The 19,973-nt window shown below is 41.1% G+C and overlaps 1 protein-coding gene and 1 long non-coding RNA gene across 8 annotated transcripts in view; one reads left to right on the forward strand and one right to left on the reverse strand.

The window, feature by feature from the left end:
- The window catches only part of skap2 (src kinase associated phosphoprotein 2), a 1,200,731-nt gene that overhangs the window by 738,242 nt on the left and 442,516 nt on the right, over positions 1–19,973 (forward strand). For all 7 annotated transcript variants that reach the window (XM_072509431.1, XM_072509435.1, XM_072509432.1 and 4 more), the window contains exon 4: positions 4,873–4,950. In XM_072509431.1, the coding sequence (XP_072365532.1) occupies positions 4,873–4,950 (78 nt within the window). The remainder of the gene's footprint in view (positions 1–4,872; positions 4,951–19,973) is intronic.
- The window catches only part of LOC140425299 (uncharacterized), a 35,717-nt gene continuing 17,238 nt past the window's right edge, over positions 1,495–19,973 (reverse strand). Inside the window, exon 4 of the long non-coding RNA XR_011947818.1 lies at positions 1,495–2,511. This is a non-coding gene — a long non-coding RNA (uncharacterized lncRNA). The remainder of the gene's footprint in view (positions 2,512–19,973) is intronic.

Consider the following 19,973-nt stretch of genomic DNA (forward strand, 5'->3'; position numbering starts at 1 on the left):
TTGCAGGGTGAACTCCATGTCCTTGTGCGCGAGGCTTGGTTTGATCCACTTAAGCTAGTTTTTAGGGTGTGCCTGACCAAGTCCAGAAAAGAGTTGCTTTTTAGGGGTGGAGGACAGATGCGAGCGCTGTGCTGGAGGTCTGGCTAATGACACGCACATGGCACTTTTTGTGTGCTGAGGTCAACTAGATGGAGGCACTCATTTGCTGCCTTCCTACTTTTGATTCAGTTGTTTATTTTGTTTATGAAATTTATATTGTGTATATTTTTGTCTAAATGTACATTACTGTTTATATTTGATTCAATAAAATGTTTCTTAAAAGAAATGTCATTGACCTGAAAGTAGCAAAGATGCCTGAAAGAATATTTTTTAAAATGTGGTACCAGTGAGTTACTTTATTAGAATGGGGAAAGTATTTCTTTCCACTACTCTCGATGTTTAACAGATATTTGCCTCTACTTCTGAGCAAGGTTTCATCATCCATTTCTTTAAGTACGTGGAATGTACATGGAATGTCACATATTATTATCCCAACCACTTTGAAGAGGTTCTTGGGAATACCTCTGCTTCACTCCAATGAACTCTCCACGAGTCACATTTCATGGGTTAGCCCTTGCATTTGGTGAATCATTGCACTGAATGGGTTTCATTTTGTGGAGCATTGCATTGCAGATATGTTGGAGGAAATCAACTTTTTTTTGTATTGGATAGAGTTGAACAGAATTAGTTGATCTGTGGCCTGAATATACTCCAAAATGTTTGCTGTGGAGAAACCAGCAACTGTTCTTGCAATACTCTCACTACCCTAAATTCTTTCTCAATTGCTATGGTATGGTAATTCGTATAGAAACTGCTTGTGCTCAAATAAATAATAGAATTCTCTACTCCTTGACCTATTGATTGCATCTGTTTACTGCAAGCTACGAGATGTAATTCTGACTGGCTGCCTGACTTTTAGTTTGTTAAAGGCCTAGGCTTGGCTAATTGGGACAGTTCATGACCAAAATGTTGCTGCAGAGAGGACTATGGCTTCCTTCTATCATAAAATCTTCAGTGACCTTTTGATGCTCAGCTTTTCAAGGATCGTCTATATTCAGGGCCCATTAACTACTGTCAAGTCTTTTAATTTTCTGTAATCTTCACAGCCTTTTGTGTATCCAAATTTTCCAAAAAAGAGGTTGAACACTTAACTTCTCAAGCTGTCTTGAAAATTAGGACGCACATTCTTCACCACCAAAGTGTTCCTTTTGCTCTCAGCTATAAAATCAACTGTTATTCCCCGTTGTCACATCCCAAGGTTCGTGGGTGTGTATGATTTTATTTTATTTTGGCACAAAGAGACAAGTGAAACCTCAGTGAGAATAAATAGCCCAGTCGTCAGGTAACAATTATTAAAGACTATTTATTAATGTAACGAAAGGACAAATATACACAAACTGGACTACTCTACTCTCATGCAATTAAGATGCATGAATTATTAAACACCCAGTTTCTACAGAACGTGCCCCTTGTTACAAAATATATCTGTGAAATTTAAACTCTTAAGACTTTCCATGTACTCCAAACAACATCCAAATTGATGACCATCTGGACTTGAAACGTTCGCTCTTTTCTCTCCCTGCAGATGCTGCCAGACCTGCTGAGATTTTCCAGCATTTTCTCTTTGGGTTCAGATTCCAGCATCCGCAGTAATTTGCTTTTATCCAAATTGAATCACCAGCTATAGTTACCACACAATGCCGGGATGATACTCAAATCTGGGAACTATCCCTTGGTCCAGAAAAGATGATTTTAAAACTACTGTTACAAAGATTTTCTAAAATTGAGAAGCTTGCATGCTGTTTTAAAACATATTTTCCAGTTTAGTCTTGTTATGAAGCAGTTTTGACTTTGCACTGTCATCAGATTTGTGTATTGTACTTGAACTGGCTACAAAATGAAGTTGTGTATGATTTCTTTCAGGGAGTCTTGCTACTCTTGCTTCAATATCAGACAGATTCCCAAATTTAGATTCAGGCTGCATTTATGCTATAACAATACCTATCTCCATTTTACGTAGATTGCAATTAGCTATGCAACCCAAAAATGTTGCAAGCTATCAATATTTTTAAAAAAGTTATATTTATTGAGATTTTACATTTGAACAAATATCGCAACAAAACCACAAGAATGACAGCACCACAAGAGAAAGTAAAGGCTCAACATAAGTGAATACAGAGGGGAATGGGAGAATAGCAGTACAACTGGGTCAATACAATCATTAGACATAACTTGGTACCTCTTAAAGCCCCGCCAAAGAAGAAGGGAGTACACGATAAAGCCATGAAACATGGTAAAATGGTGCACATCTTCCCATGCGGCGATTGCTTGTAATTACAAGAATTCAGGATAACTTTGTTGCACCAGGTTCGGTTGCGCATCAATATACACCTCCCTCAACTTTGGCAGTGTCCGAGGCACCAATGACACATTGCAATGTCCTTCCCCTGGATACCAGAACCATATGTACCACTGCAGGATTCAATCACGGATTCATTATCCCCACACATAAAAAGAAAAAAAAACAAGAAAATTGGTGAGAACCACAGTTCTAAAAGGATGTTACATATATACCATACAACGCAAAACAATCTCAGTCTCAAGTCCAGAACCAACAATATTCCATACAATTATCCAGGGAGGACCAGCAGCTATATATTTGGATTATGATTAGTACCGCCTCCCAGCAAAAGGGTCGGAGAACTGCCAGGAGGAATCTCAGGATAACCAAAGGTCTGGACCCAATTTTGGGTCCGTATTCCCCTGGCGCATGCCCACCGTCATTCATACAAAAGAGGGGAAAAACCCCTCTCAATTAAATAGGATGCACCCCGACCACAAGCGGGGCAACAGGATATCAAACCAAAGCACATGTCCTGGCCTTGCACAAACCTAACACCTCTAGGACCTCCAGCACACTCCAAAACATATGCCCTAGGTGCACCACCTGAACCACACCCAGGGAAGTGCACCTGCCCAACTGATGCCAAAATAAAAATATTCCACCAGCCCATCACCAAAAAGGAAAAAAATCGTCAATGCATCCAATAATTGGGTGCCTTTGAGGTTGGTGGGTTGGGGGGGCGGGGAGATGGGGAGGAGCAGGGCAGGGGAGAGGAACCCCCTCTGGACTAGCAAAGCAAACCAGGATTTATAACAGCACACCACCCACCAGATGAAGGGAAGATAAAAAATCCTCGGCTCCTTGTGGCAAAACTCAAGTCAAGATCATCCAGTGACATACTACCAAGCATATGCCCCAAGAAAAGACGCTGTGAAATGTGCACAAGGATAAAATAAGGGATTAAAAGATGAGCAGAGCCAGAGTTTGCATAAATGCATCTCCTCCTGCACTCTCATCACGTGACCCCCCCCCCCCCCCCCCCCCCATTGTGCATTTGATTGTCTGTGCCTACGTTTCCAACATTCATTCTCAACCAGATATTTTACCCAGTTCTCTTTTTTACAGGGGTTAATCAATGTACCATTAACTACTTTTAATTAGATCCTTTTTCATATTTGACATTAAGTAGGGAAAACTACTTTGGTAATTCTGTGCTTGTGTCCTTTTTTTTGCAATCAATTTAAGTTAAGCTGCTTGTGCCTAAATTATCCATGCCTGTCATTGTATTATATAAGTGGATTACATATCCTTTTAATTTTCTCTCTAATAAAAATACATTCAATACTTCATCAAGCCCTGAATCCTGGAAATCTGTCTTGTCCAAACCCTCTTTTTTTTAATATAAAATTAGAGTACCCAATTCAATTTTTCCAATTAAGGAGCAATTTAGCCTGGCCAATCCACCTACCCTGCACATCTTTGGGTTGTGCGTGCGAAACCCACGCAAACACGTAGAGAATGTGCAAACTCCACCGAACAGTAACCCAGAGCCGTTGTCTAAACCCTCTTATGATCTTTTTGAAAGTAGCCTATACAAATTTGCTTCTTTTGGCAAAATGCTGGTGATGTCCAGGAGAGGTTCTATTTCTGTTCTTAGATATTTCCTAAATTGCTTTTTTAACATTAATAATATTGACTTTGTTTCCGGGAGGGCTGATTTCGAATCTTGGCTGATAACTGGCATAATGTTCTGCCCGGCCACTTGTTCTAATGGCAAAGAGGCCCCCATGATTTTGAGGTCGTGGCCTCAATTAAATTTGGCAGATGAACTACAAGGTGCTAAACTTTCTAGAAAGAGGAGCTGAAGTAATTCAATACTTGTCTTCGGTTGGTTTCGGCTCGGTCATCCATGGAACTGATTGGAGCCTGCATGGCAGACATTCCCATTTAGGATGCCAATAAGAGTTATGTCATAGGATCTTGATTTGCATATTAAAATAGGGTGTCTGCCTAAAACAGACAGGTGCTTTGGATATCCAGTGAACGCCCCTTTCTAAATTGATCCCACTGCATTGCATGTTAATGGGGCAGTTACACCACCATCTTAAGAGCAATTAGGGATGCAGGCCTAACCAGCAAACTCAATCTCTTGCAAATAAATAAAAGCCTTGAAATTAGCTTGGTAGCCTCCTATTAAGGCTGTAAAATTGCAGTCTGTCTTTTCTTACTTTTCAGTTTTTGCAGTTGAAATAAATAGCAACAGGGCAACAAATGCAGCCTGTCCCATTTGAAGAACTATCTGCTGGCCAGTGTGAATGTGCATGCGGACACTACTTTTAACTCCTTATTTGCCTTCATCAAATAAACTTGCAATATCAATGAATTTTAATGTTGTACCAAATTAAGTTTTATTAAACTTTAATGAACAATTCTCTCGTGCATATTAACATAGAATGTTAATTGTGCTTAAATTTATAATTATTCTGTAGGGGAATCCGATGATTCTGACAGCAATGAAGAACTGACATCTGAACGTTGTGATAACCAGGAGGAAGCTGCAGCTGATGGTATGTGTCATTGCCTATTTTTATTTGATCTGTTTTTGCCAGTTTTTAGAAACTGAAGTCTGGATCTTTGGTTTGATTAAGTTCTTGAGGAAAAAAAATGATCAACAATTTTACAGTAACATTGCATTGAGTCCCTGTTGGAAGGCAGTTATGAGGAATTGAAGAGCTCTCTCTAGTGGTATTCAAAATGTATACAACCAAGAAAAAACAGCTATGTTGTTAAAGCACAAAAAACCTGGTCTTAATATGAAGCTCAGATTAAATTGTACTCAAGTTTGTAGACCGTATCCTTTCCTAAAATATATAAAATAGGTGTAATTTATAGTGTCATTTTTTTACCACTACATGAGACCATATTAAAATTGGCTTTAAGAATTCAGTTTGTAATTTCTGAAATGTTTCATACTCTAAAATAATTTATTTAAAAAATCCTGATTTCTATAATTTAGTAATTTTTAAATTAAATTGCAATTTAAAGTCATTGATTTTTATTTACCTTTTTAACCTCTTTTCTTAAATAGCCAGCTATTTGACACAGAAGGGGTTAATAAAATGTCTCTTGGATTAAATAGCCGATTCTTGTACATAGGATTTAAAAAGGCAATTTAAATTTGGATTGTACACCACATAGTTCTCTTCCTGGGATGCGTTATGATTTCATTGAATTACTTCGGGAACATGTTTCCTAAATATTATTGAAAGTATCATATTCCAACTTAAGTAGTATGCAAATTTTGCAAGCGCATCAGGAAGATCCCTGTAAAATGTAATTTTTCCAGCATATTAAATTTGCCCTACGCGTATGCAGTGATATTGTACATTTTGTACAACTGGAAGGCAAGCGAAGGACTTGTAATTTAAAAAAAATCCAAGGTGACGCAACTCAATAATTCACCTGTGTTCTTAAGATCTGCTGTCCCTATCCTACAGTTTATCTTGTACAAACTATTGGCCCTGACTCTTATTTAAAAAATGAAAACAAAACCATGAATGTTACAATGAACCCTTTCATGGAATTTTTATGCAGTCAAAGAACATATGAACTAAGGAAAGCATTGCCTGAATAATACTCCAGAAGTAAGCAGTACTGTATTTTTTAATTATATGGTGTTTGGTTTTGTTATTTTTTTCTAATGAGTTTGTTGAGCAGATCCGTAGCTGAGTATATTCGCTCATAAAATGTATTGCAGTTTAGGCTTTAGAGTCATTGATATTTTTGTTTGTGACTGAGAAATGAGTACACATTTGTTTCATTCATTTTCCTCCCTCAATGCCACCTTTTGTGAAATATGTTGCAATTTCATTCATTTCAAAATATCCTGTTATCAACAATGAAATGCTGACCAGAACCTTTTTTTCCAAGTGAGACTGAAATTGTAGCCTATAAGTCTTGAACCTCGTTTGAAAATTGCTAGAATTTTATACTGAATGGTTCAATCAAGGAGGATTTCCAGGATCTTCAGCAAACTTAAATCAAAAATAAAAACTTTTAATTTATAGTTAAATGCAATTAGGTGTGGTCTTAATTCCTGGTATAAAATCTGTATTTCTTGAGTTTATACTTTATGCAAATTCCTGCTAAATGTAAGAAATGGCATCAGAAATGTACATTGACATAAATAATGTATCTTCGTATTTCAACCAAAAGTTGAAATAAAGTTTCCAATTGGAATGAAGGAGCATGTTTTGAGCAACGTTTTTATGGGCTTATAATGCTTAAAATATGATATTGAATTTGTACAGCATAATGCTAGGTCTTTACAACCATATTTCATTCCAACTGATTAGCACAACCAACCTGCTGGAATTGTGTATTGCAATATCAGATGTGACGTCCCATGGTTCCATGGTTTTCCAATGTATGCAACCAATGAGCAAGGCTTCACAACGGAAGTATGATTCAGTAAAATCGTCCCAAAGAGTTGAATACAAACAACTTATGTTAGAAGCATAATTGCAACAATTACTGATAAAACAAAGCTAGGTTGAAATGTAAGTAGTGAAGAGGAAAGAGAAAGGCTGCAAAAAGATATAGTTATGAATGGGCAACATGGAGTATAATGAAGGAAAACCATTAAAAGTAAAAAAGCAGAATATTGTTAAGAAGGCATGGAACTGGTAAGTAATGATGTTCCAAGAGACTAGGGTGTATGTTTACAAGGAATGCAAAAAGTTAGCAATCAGATGTAGCAAGCAATTAGGAAGGCCTAATACCAGCCCGTACCAGCCTCCCCGAACAGGCGCCGGAATGTGGCGACTAGGGGCTTTTTACAGTAACTTCGTTTGAAGCCTACTTGTGACCATAAGTGATTTTCATTTTCAAGTGGATTAATTAGAGTACAAGAATAAAGAAGTCTTGCAACAATTGTACTAGGTTTTGGTGAGGCCACACCTAGAATACTCAGTGTAATTTTGGTCTCCATATTTAAGGAAGGATTGTGTTGGAGGCAGAACAGTGGAAGTTTACTGACTTGATTCCTGGGGTGAGGTGTGTCCTAAAGCGAGATACTCTGAGTAAATTGGGCTAATGTTCTCTGGAGTCTAGAAGAATGAGGGGTGATTTCTTGAAACCTACAAGGTTCTGAAGGGACTTGATAGGGTAGCCACACAGATTGCCTACCCTGGTTAGGGAATCTAAAACACTGCGCTCAGTCTCAGGATAAAGGGTCAATCATTCATGATTGCGAAGAGGAGAAATTACTTTACTCAAAGGGTTGTGAATCTTTAGAATTCTCTACCCCAGAAGGTTGTGGGTGCTCAATCGTTGAATACGTTTCAGGCTGGGATAGTTAGATTTTTGGTGCCTCGAGAGAATCAAGAAGCAGGCAGGAAATTGTAGCAGAAGCCCAGGATCCATGATTGTATTGAATGGTGGAGCAAACTCAACAGGCCATGTAGTCCATTCCTATTTTCTGTGTTCTTGTGCACACTAATTGATCAATGTCTAGTTTTCATCTCTGCTTACATATAGTACATTATAATTTGTGGTTTAATCAATAGCATGTGTGAAAAACAACAGTGCAAGTTTTTAATTGCTTACAGCCATATGAGGACACCCAGATACCCAAGTGCGAAAATAGTGTTATGTAGCACAATTATTACAGTTTGTATTGATACAGACTGCTGCATGAAAATATATATTGCACAGCCTTTTGCTGGACGTTTTACTTTATGGTTATTAAAAGTATGCATTTATCCCGGAGAGCTGTAGATTCTCTGCCCCAGAGAGCTGTAGAAGTTCAGTCATTAAATAGTTTCAAGACCGAAATCGATAGCTTTTTAAATATTAAAGATATTAAGGAATATGTTAATAGTGCAGGAAATTGTGTTGAGGTAGAAAATCAGAAGATCTCGTTGACGGGGCAAATGGCCTACTCCTGCTCCTGTTTCTTATCCTCCTATGACACAAAGTTGACTAGATATTGGGCTTCAAATGGGTGGTTTCAAATTTCATAATCAGAATATTTTTGCCACATCGCAATGTCTTTAACTTTAACCATATCTTAACTAATTTAACTATTTTGTACTTCAGTTGAGAACTAGAGCTGCGAATATTCAAATATAAATAAAATTAAATGCCAGGTATAATATATTATCTTCAACTATACGGATCTCTTCTGGTCAATTTATAAATTGAAAATGGCACCTGTTCTCTAAAATTTCTTTGGACTCTGGGTAATACTTAGTAATTCAGTCCCTACTAAAGAAAAATAATAGTTATATACTGTATTGAAGATGTTATGAAAACATCATATTTCTGTGATTTTTGCATTTGTGACTGGGGTTAAACATGCCTGGGTCAATTATGAGGTAGGTCTGTAGCATTTCTATTGCATTTGCATCTCTTGACAATATATAGCTTTCATCCCAGACACACAACACGACACTTTTACATCTCGCAGCCTATTAAAATTGCTGCAATTTACATGCTAAATCATGTTACCCAAAGTAGATATTTTTTGTATTATGGACCAAATTCACCATCTCTATTCTCAATATATATTTTCTCTCATTTGGGATATAGCAGTTTGAACATTGTCTTGATCACTGCACACACCATTGCTTCACCATCTGAGATGAGTATAAATTTGCAGAGTGCTGCTACACAAGAAATATTGCCTGTTTATAATATAGTTACTTGCCTACGTGCATCTATTAAGAACATAGTGTTCTTTTCCATCTCTGTGTGGACATGTGAATGACATTTGTGCTTCCAGAATTGCTCTATTTGCAAAGGCCACCACCTAGTCCCTCCCCCCAGGTATTTGGAAGCATATATTAATAGCTCAATTAGGTTGAGGTCGCAGGAAGAGCTTTATACAAATCAAATTATGTAAGGTCTGTGCTTTTGCCTTGTAGTATTAGTTGGCATTCGGACAAATATGGGTTTGTAAATTCTAAACTTAAAGAACAGTAGATTATTTTTCATAATGCTGATATAGTTTTTGAGGTACTATGAAGGTCAAAAAACTTACACTCGTTTTGTTCTTTTTATTTCTGTGTCTGCTTTTCTCTTTCAATCTCTGTCTGAGTCTTTCTAGTTCAAAAGTTCACTCAATTCCCAAATGACCACCTAATTTTCCAGTTATTCCCTCAAGCCATATGTGTTTGGGTTTCTTTATGGTTTATTAGGTACTGTAGGAAAGAAACATCCGTTATATCTTCTAATGTAATTCACACACACTTCAGTGGCACTTTTTCTCTTCTTGATTGCTGGCAGCAATTAAATCAAAGCAAAGGAGGGTAATGCATGGACTCCCCAGGCCTATGCTCCCCTACAGAAACTGACAAAGCCTAAAAAATAAATGCCAGGCTCTCCGTTACCAATCTGCCTTTTGGCTGGCCGCAAGCCTGATTGATTGTGAAATCATAACTTGCTCCATGCTAACAGGGAGAGTTCACTGGTAGGTTATTGTGAGCGGATAAAGCACTGGATGAGGTTTTGATTTTTCTGTATCGAATCTGGGTACATCAGATTAATGGAATTTCAATTACAGCCTGGAATTGCCACAGCTCTGTCTGGAAAACTGATGGAGATTCTATAGCCATGTCTACTAGCTAATACCAGATGCAAAAAAAGGTGTGCTCTTCTATTATATCAAACAGCAAAGACGAATTGGAATTGGATTGTTTTTTAAACTTATTGATGTCTGTATTTTTGTCCTTTTTTCATTTGTTCACCTCTTAAGACAGTTCTTCTATTAGATTTGACAGTACAGTAATGGCTTTTGAGTTTATGAACCTGATTTGAGTTGGATGTTTTCATTTTTAATTCTAATAATGCCACAGCTAATTGTTTCTGTTCAACAAGTATACGCTACTGATACTTTCATGGATCAGTTTTCTTTAACACAAACCTTCAAATCTTTTACTTCATAAGAGGAATTGTAGGGTGATTAATGAATCATTGAGATTTACACAGAACAAGGTAATGAACACATTATTCACATGAGAATTAATGGTTTATCAATCTATTTTGATACCACACCATGTTTTTTTTATTCTCCCGTGCAAACCTGAGATTTTTAAAGTCAACTAACTTTTGTATCATCATGGATATTTTGCAGCATTTATTAAGTAGTTACTGAAATGAAATCACATTTGCCAAGTGGAGCATTGGAAACTTTCCATGTTTTCAGAATGATGAGCAGGCTTAGTACGTGGAAATCATTATTGGCAGTATATATAATTAATGTGATACATTTATATTGTAATGGGAACGATCAATGTTCTGGCATATTGTGGTTTGATATTTCTGTAATATTAAATAGAAATGAACAGCTATCTAGAAATTATTACAAGGGTGTAATCTAATTGGAGTTCAGATTATGTCTTCAATTGCACTGGAAAGCTTGAGTAGGTTCTAACCATTTTCTTAATGCCAATAATACAAAGATTCTGAAATCATATCCTGGAATCATTTTGCATTCAATATTTTTAAAATTCTTGCAGAAATTCTGTTCTGTTTGGCTTTTGCCTGTGGCCTATAACTGTTTTGCTCTGGTAATGACGTTCATGCAAGATGCTAACAATCCTAATGGTTCAACAATGTATGTAAATAATATGCAGTTGATTGCTTAGATTTTGTGTTTATTCTACGTATGTTTTATATTGGCCTGAATTTCCCAATAAGCAACTCAAGCTTATTTATTGATAAAACTGAGAACTGACCATAAAATGCCAGAGGTTTAGCAATTGCAGCATTTCAATGACTGACATAGTGACACCTGCTGCCAGCTGAAAAGGTCCAAAGTTAAACTGCCCAGAAAATGAACAGTACTTAGGAAATTGATATAATATTGGGCACAATTACTCCGGATTCTGTGGACAGTTCAACTGTTTGAACTTTTCTTTCATTGTTAGTGTTACCATGTGAACTCTTTATCACTTTGAAGTTTCACCTACCTATCCATCTTCTATGAAAGACAACCCAGTATGAAGGTTAGACATGCCAACAGTTTTGGTCTTCACACTTTGAATATGATTTGCACATTTAAATTTGTGTATAAAATGTACTCACACAATAGTTATTGTGTAGCTAGAAGTTGTGCTTGGGATTTTGGTGCCAGTATTACTTACATGGGTTCATAAATTGCTATCCCAAATTTTTAGATCATAAAACCCTGTTAAAGATTCATGGAGTTTGGGGACATCTAGAACTTGCATACAACTAAACTATTTTGAACGGTACTTTGTTATCGAATGGAAAAATGAACCAGAAAGAGAGAGAGAATATAAGTATTCTAAAGAAAAAAATCTCCATATTGTGATAGCAGTATTTATTCTTTGAAAGTTAGCTTCATATGGAAAATACAGGAATCTATGACTGTTCATAATTTGCTTTGATCTTTGCATTGCAGTGCTCGTGAGTATTCAGGAGCTGAAAAGTAGTATTACTGTTGGGTTACGGATGATAAACTAACCTCATAAAAAATAATGAAGCAGTAGAAATGAGATGTACTATATATCTTTTAATTTTGCACCAAAAGATCAACTTTGATTTGATTGAATTTTGTAACAGTAATCAAAAAGAATCTGCTTACAATGTAGGCTGTAAATTGATATTTGAAGAGTAATTTATTACATGAAATTAAGCAAAATTACAAGACATAATGAATCATATGCAACAAATATAATGTATTTTATTCTCTTAATTGACTGTACCACCTTCGTTCATGAGTAACTACCAAAAGTCAGTGGGAAATTGAAACAGCTATTAATACAAATCATCAATAACAAAAATATTGCTTTAAACACAGTGAAGGGGAGATCCTATTGCTTTAGGAAGATGAAAACATTGTTCTTAATACCATCTTAATGGTATGGAGTATATAATGGAGACAATATTAACCTCTGCCATATGATGGGTGAGAGGTTCAGGAGGATAAATGTAAAGACAGGGTATGTGCCGCTAGTCTGTTGCCTTCATGCCTGTTGCCATTTTTCTGTTGGGAGGTAGCATGGCATGCATGTGTCCCATTTACGGCAGTTAAATGGTTATGCTACTGGATTAATAATCCAGAGGATTTGGCTAATAATATGGAGACATGGGGCAGATTTTCACCATGCCTCTGCTGGGAGGTTCAGTGGAGAATTCAGTGGGAGGCCCAAAATAGGTATTGCATGGCATGAATTACGAGCAGGGTCTGATGCAGAAGAAGGCCCGACTGGAACAACAACCCCCCCCCCCCTCCTGCCCCTCCGAACAGGGCACACACATACCTGATTCCCTTAACGCCAGCGGGAAAACACGCTGGTCCAGAGCATATCTGCAACAATGTGGCTTGCAGAATCAGGACTCCCTGTAGTGTATATGAGGCTGTAAGGGACCCTGGAACAGCACAGTAGTGCGTGGGAGAGCATCTATCATATGGAACTTACAGATTCAGTGTCATCAAGGGGGCCTATCTTACAGCCTCAGCCTGTTCCTGGATGTCCAGCTTCATCCTTCAGGAGGTCCAGCTTCGTCCTTCAGGAGGTCCAGCTTCGTCCTTCAGGAGGTCCAGCTTCGTCCTTCAGGAGGTCCAGCTTCGTCCTTCAGGAGGTCCAGCTTCGTCCTTCAGGAGGTCCAGCTTCGTCCTTCAGGAGGTCCAGCTTCGTCCTTCAGGAGGTCCAGCTTCGTCCTTCAGGAGGTCCAGCTTTGTCCTTCAGGAGGTCCAACCTTGTCCTTCAGGAGGTCCAACCTTGTCCTTCAGGAGGTCCAGCTTTGTCCTTCAGGAGGTCCAGCTTTGTCCTTCAGAAGGTCCAGCTTTGTCCTTCAGGAGGTCCAGCTTTGTCCTTCAGGAGGTCCAGCTTCGTCCTTCAGGAGGTCCAGCTTCGTCCTTCAGGAGGTCCAGCTTTGTCCTTCAGGAGGTCCAGCTTTGTCCTTCAGGAGGTCCAGCTTTGTCCTTCAGGAGGTCCAGCTTTGTCCTTCAGGAGGTCCAGCTTTGTCCTTCAGGAGGTCCAGCTTTGTCCTTCAGGAGGTCCAGCTTTGTCCTTCAGGAGGTCCAGCTTTGTCCTTCAGGAGGTCCAGCTTTGTCCTTCAGGAGGTCCAGCTTTGTCCTTCAGGAGGTCCAGCTTTGTCCTTCAGGAGGTCCAGCTTTGTCCTTCAGGAGGCCCAGCTTCGTCCTTCAGGAGGTCCAGCTTCGTCCTTCAGGAGGTCCAGCTTCGTCCTTCAGGAGGTCCAGCTTCGTCCTTCAGGAGGTCCAGCTTCGTCCTTCAGGAGGTCCAGCTTCGGCCTTCAGGAGGTCCAGCTTCGTCCTTGAGGAGGTCCAGCTTCGTCCTTGAGGAGGTCCAGCTTCGTCCTTGAGGAGGTCCAGCTTCGTCCTTGAGGAGGTCCAGCTTCGTCCTTGAGGAGGTCCAGCTTCGTCCTTGAGGAGGTCCAGCTTCGTCCTTGAGGAGGTCCAGCTTCGTCCTTGAGGAGGTCCAGCTTCGTCCTTGAGGAGGTCCAGCTTCGTCCTTGAGGAGGTCCAGCTTCGTCCTTGAGGAGGTCCAGCTTCGTCCTTGAGGAGGTCCAGCTTCGTCCTTGAGGAGGTCCAGCTTCGTCCTTGAGGAGGTCCAGCTTCGTCCTTGAGGAGGTCCAGCTTCGTCCTTGAGGAGGTCCAGCTTCGTCCTTCAGGAGGTCCAGCTTCGTCCTTCAGGAGGCCCAGCTTCGTCCTTCAGGAAGCCCAGCTATGTCCTTCAGGAGGTTCGGCTTCGTCCTTCAGGAGGCCCAGCTATGTCCTTCAGGAGGTTCGGCTTCGTCCTTCAGAAGATACTGCTTCGTCCTTCAGGAGGTCCAGCTTCGTCCTTCAGGAGGTCCAGCTTCGTCCTTCAGGAGGTCCAGCTTCGTCCTTCAGGAGGTCCAGCTTCGTCCTTCTCCTTTAGGAGGACCAGCTTCGTCCTTCTCCTTTAGGAGGACCAGCTTCGTCCTTTACCTTTAGGAGGCCCACCTTCGTCCTTCAGGAGGCCCATCTTTTTTCAACGTTGAGTCCGTGATGTTGGGAGTTGTTTCAATATGACATCCAGATATGGTGAGGGAGGGGGGGGGGTCTTAACATCATGCCTGCCGCTCCACAGAATATGGTGCTTAAACCCCTGTATAATTAATTTGGTCTGGGCCAGAATAAATGGCATGGTTTGCCTCTGCAGTGGGAAACGCTCCATGACCCCACCTATGCCTGAGGTGGGTGACTTTCATTCATGAGATCAGGACCCACCAGAGCAGCTGGACAATTTAAATTTAATTAATTAAAGAAATATGTAATAAAAAATCCAGTCTCTGAAATGTTGACAATGCAATTACCAATTGTTGGAAAACTCATCTGGTTCACTTATCCTCTTAGGGAAGGTAATCTGCTGCCTTTAACCAGTCTGGCTGATAGGTGACTCCAGACCCAGAGCACTGTGGGTGACTCTTAATTGCTCTCTGAAATAGCCTAGCAAGCCACACCATTGTCTCAAACTGCTACAGATAAGTTTCTAATAATAAACTGGACAGACCTGGCATCAATCCAGGCACTGTACAAGACAAAGGCACATTAAGTCCATCCTTCCAACATCTGGGACTTGTAACAGAATTGAGATAATTGTCTAACAGACTAGTCAAGCAATGTTCTGACATAGCAAAGTTCGTGGAATCATATATTTCTTTTTTTTTTAAATTTAGAGTACCCAATTTTTTTTTCCCAATTAAGGGGCAATTTAGCATGGCTAATCCACCTATCCTGCACATCTTTGGGTTGTGGGGGTGAAACCCACGCAGACATGGGGAAAATGTGCAAACTCCACACAGACAGTGACCCGGGACCGGGAATCATATATTTCAGCCAATATTGTGACTGCTTCATTATTATTGCATAATGACCGTCCATTATCAACAACAGGACAAATTGACCAAAGGTGGTGGCATATTCAGACGGAGTTAACCTGGGAGTTTTCCGGATTGACTTGGGACTCCATGGTGTTATTTGCACCAAACCAAATACGAGGAAGGTAACATCCTGCTCATTTCCACCCACTGCCCTCTTTCGACTGATGAATCAATACTCCTGCATGCTGAACATCAGTTTGAAGAAATGAGGGTAATAAGGGTACCGAATACACTCTATCACCAAGATTAGATCGCTAGCACTACTGGCAACTCAGCTGAACAAATCCTGAGGACATCTCTGCCAGAGTGGGTCTGCAGCAAGTGAAAGAACCAATGTGAGGGAAGTCTACTTAACCTTGTCCTTGGCAATGTACCTTTTGCAGATGTATCTTTCCAGACAGTATTATAGGAGTTGCCACTTCACAGTTCATATGATGACAAAGTTCCATCTTCACACTGAGGACAGCCTACATTCTGCTTTGTGGCTCTACCATTGTGCTAAATGGGATAGATTCCGAATAGAGCAAGTACTTCAAAATATGGTATCCAGGAGGTGCTTTGGAACACTAGCAGCAGCGGACTTGTTGTTCACTGCAGTAGTAATCTTGCAGTCCACAATCCAGGGCACCAATAAAAACAAAATACTTTGATCCAAAGAAGGATCCTATTCGAGTTTAAACTCTGTTTCTCTTTCTCTCTCCAGAGATACTGCCAGACCTGCTGAATTCTTCCAGCACTTCATTTTTATTTAAGCCAGGGGATCAGTTCTGGTTCAATGATGGGTTTAAGAGAACACGCCAGGAGCAGCAGCACGCACACTTAAAATGAGGTGGAGAAGGTGCAACATAGGAGTACATGCATGCTAAATAACTGAAACAGCACGATATAGACAGATCTAAGCAGTCCTGCAACCCAGGAGTTAGATCAGGAATTCTGCAGTCTGCTCACCTCCAGACAACTAACAGGAAAAGTAGGCTTCCCATAAACATCCTCATCCTCAATGATGACCGAGCCCAACACCTATTTGCAAAAGACAAGGCTGAAAAGTTTGCAATCATTGTCAGCCAGAAGTGCTGAGTGGATGATCCATCTGGGTCTTCTCCTGAGGTCCCTACCAACATGGTTGCTAGCCTTCGGTCAATTAAATTCACTCAACATGACATCAAGAAATAGCTGATTGTGTTGTATACAGTACCACACCATCAGTCTACTCTCAGTCATCAACAAAATGATGAAGGGTGGTGTGGACAATGTTATTAAGCAGCACTTACTCACAATGACCTGTTCACTGATGCTCTGTTTAGGTTCTGCCAGGCTCCAGACCTCATTACAATCTTGATCCAAACGTGGACACGAGCTGAATTTCCAGCTGAAGTGAAAGCAATTTCCCTCTATATCAAGGCAGCATTTGACCAAAATAAAAGCAGAAAATGCTGGGAAAACGTAACAGGTCTGACAGCACTTTGGAGAGAGAATCCTAGCTAATGAGCAAGATTCAATGAAAAAGTTTCTAAATGTGTTGGCGAGGAGGAACTGCCCGGCGAGGCCATCACCGCAATCCAATGCTAATTTGTCCACTGAAGGCCCCATGGACTTCATGCTTCAAATCATGGCTCGCCAGCTGAGTCGCCGGGACCACGCTCGCCAGTCCTCCACTAATGAGGTAGAGCAGTACTTAAACTGCTCTTGCACAGATAGCCACACTCAGCTTGCAGTCATGGCGCCAGAATGATCAGCCCCACGATTTGGGGATGCAGACCTGGGAAGGCTCCTTGAGGCAGTCCATGCCAGAAGGGATGTCCTGTTTCCCAGTGCTGCCTGGGAGAGAGTCGAAGTGACCGTCAGCTCGGGCAGCATGACTGAGACTGGCCCCCAGTGCCGCAAGAATGGCAATGACCTACTCCGGGCTGCACGGGTGAGTTGGCACTGGACCCCCCACAACTGGAATCGCCTGGCTCTGCCCCACCCAGCACTTTGCCGTGCAGCATAATGATGCCCCCTCTGTGTCCCAGCAGGAGAAGTTGTCCCACAACAATCGGGAGAAGGCCCAGGTGGGCGGCGGGGTGCCGGACATTAGAATCCTCATCACCTTCGAGGAACGGGCCCTGGAGGTGGCCGAGGACAGAGCCAAGGTTGGCGCACGGAGCAGAGGTGAGGATTCACCAGGGCCGACCCAGATGGACTGTCAAGCGTTAGTTCATAAGATATAGGAATATAATTAGGCCATTCGGACCATCGAGTCTGCTCCGCCATTCTATCATGGCTGATATGTTCCTTATCTGTTATCGACAATGCTACAGACCAAGAGCTGGATTGTAAAATCAGCCGGAGCATCTCCTCCCAAGAACACAAGACCTTGGAGCAGGAGGCTGAAATTTAGCCTCCCAAGCCCAACGCCCTCAATGTGATCATGGCTGATGCCATCATGGCCTCAACTCCACTGTCCTGCCCGTTCTCCATAACCCTTCAACCCATTACCAATTAAAAATCTGTTTAACACCTCTTTAAATTTACTCATGCCTCTGCCTCCACCGCACTTGGGAATAGCAAATTCCACAGATTCACAACCCTTTGGGAGTAGTTTCTCCTCAAATCTATTTTAAATTTTCTACCTAAGATTTCTATTCTAAGATTTTGATCTGTTGTTTTAGAATGCCCCACAAGAAGCATCTGCTCCACGTCTACTTTATCAATACCTTTTAGCATCTTGTATACCTCAATTTGATCTCCCCTCATTCTTCTAAACACCAGAGAGTATAGGCCTAAACTGTTCAATCTCACCTCGTATGATAAATCCCTCCCGTCTTGAATCGATCTAGTGAACCTCCTCTGAACTGCCTCCAATGCCACTACATCTTTCCTCAAATAATGGGGCCAAAGTAATAATAATCTATTTTGTCACAAGTAGGCTTACACAGCAATGAAATTACTGAGAAAAGCCCGTAGTCGCCACATTCCGGCGCCTGTTCGGGTACATGAAGGAGAATTCAGAATATCCAAATTACCTAACTGCATGTCTTGCGGGAGGAAACCGGAGCACCTGGAGGAAACTCACGCAGACACTGGGAGAACGTGCTGACTTCACACAGACATTGACCCAAGCCGGGAATCGAATCTGGGACCCTATGTGCACAATACTCCAAGTGTGCTCTTGCCAATGCCTTGTATAGTTGCAACAACACTTCCTTACCTTTATACTCCATTCCTTTTGCTATAAATGCCGATGTTCCTTTTGCTTTCCTTATTATCTGCTGCACCTGCATGCTCGTTTTCTGTGACTCATGCACGAGGACACCAGATCCCTCTGCATTGGAGCACCCTGAAGCCTCTCCCCATTTAGATAATAAGTTGCTCTTCCATTTTTTCGACCAAAATGCTTGACCTCACACTTACCTACATTAAACTACATATGCCACATTTTGGCCCACTCTCCTAACCTATCTGTATCCATTTGTAAGGTTCTTATTTCCTCATTGCAACCTGCTGTCCCACCTATTTTTGTGTCATCTGCAAATTTGGCTATAGAACCTTCTATCCCTGTATCCAAGTTTTTAATGAAGATTGTAAATAGCTGGCACCCCACTAGTTATATCTTGCCATCCAGAAAAAGACCCATTTATCCTGACTCTGCCTTCTGTCCGTCAGCCAGTCTTCTATCCAAGCTAATAAATTACCCCTAACCCCATATGATCACACCTTGTGAGTTAACCTGCTGTGCGGCTAAAACGCCTTCCGAATGTCCAGATGTACTACATCTACAGGATCCCCATTATCCACTTTGCTTGTTAGATCTTCTCCGAACTTAAGCAAATTAGTCAAACATGATTTGCCCTTCATAAAACCATACTGACTCTGATGGATGGTGCTTTGGCTTTTCAAAAGTCCTGATATTACGTCCTTGATAATTGATTCTAACAATTTTCCAACAGCAGACGTTAAACTAACTGGTCTGTAATTTCCCACATTCTGCCTCCCTCCCTTTTTGAATAAGCATTTTTTCCAATCAATTGGAACCTTTCCCATGCCCAGGGAATTTTGGAATATCATCACCAATGGATCCACTATCTCTGCTTCCACTTCCTTTAACACCCAGGATGTAGGCCAGCAGGCCCTGGGGACTTGTCTGCCCTCAATCCCAAGAGTCCGTTGAGTACCGTTTCCTATTGATGCTGATTGTTTCAAGTTCCACCCTTTCTATTACCTCTGATTTGCCCGATCCTAGTGTCGTCCACTGTGAAAACTGAGGCAAGTATTGATTTAGCGTCTTTGCTATTTCTGTGTTCCCCACTATTAACTATTTAGGGCAGCACGGTAGCCTTGTGGATAGCACAATTGCTTCACAGCTCCAGGGTCCCAGGTTCGATTCCGGCTTGGGTCACTGTCTGTGCGGAGTCTGCACATCTCCCCGTGTGCCGTGGGTTTCCTCCGGGTGCTCCGGTTTCCTTCCCAAGTCCAAAGATGTGCAGGTTAGGTGGATTGGCCATGATAAATTGCCCTTAGTGTCCAAAATTGCCCTTAGCGTTGGGTGGGGTTACTGGGTTATGGGGATAGGGTGGACGTGTTGACCTTGGGTAGGGTGCTCTTTCCAAGAGCCGGTGCAGACACGATGGGCCGAATGGCCTCCTTCTGCACTGTAAATTCTATGATAAAACTCACCGGTTTCATTTTCCAAAGGACCAACATTCACTTAGCG

This window comes from Scyliorhinus torazame, chromosome 6, assembly GCF_047496885.1.
Source record: "Scyliorhinus torazame isolate Kashiwa2021f chromosome 6, sScyTor2.1, whole genome shotgun sequence".
Lineage (NCBI taxonomy): Eukaryota > Metazoa > Chordata > Chondrichthyes > Carcharhiniformes > Scyliorhinidae > Scyliorhinus > Scyliorhinus torazame.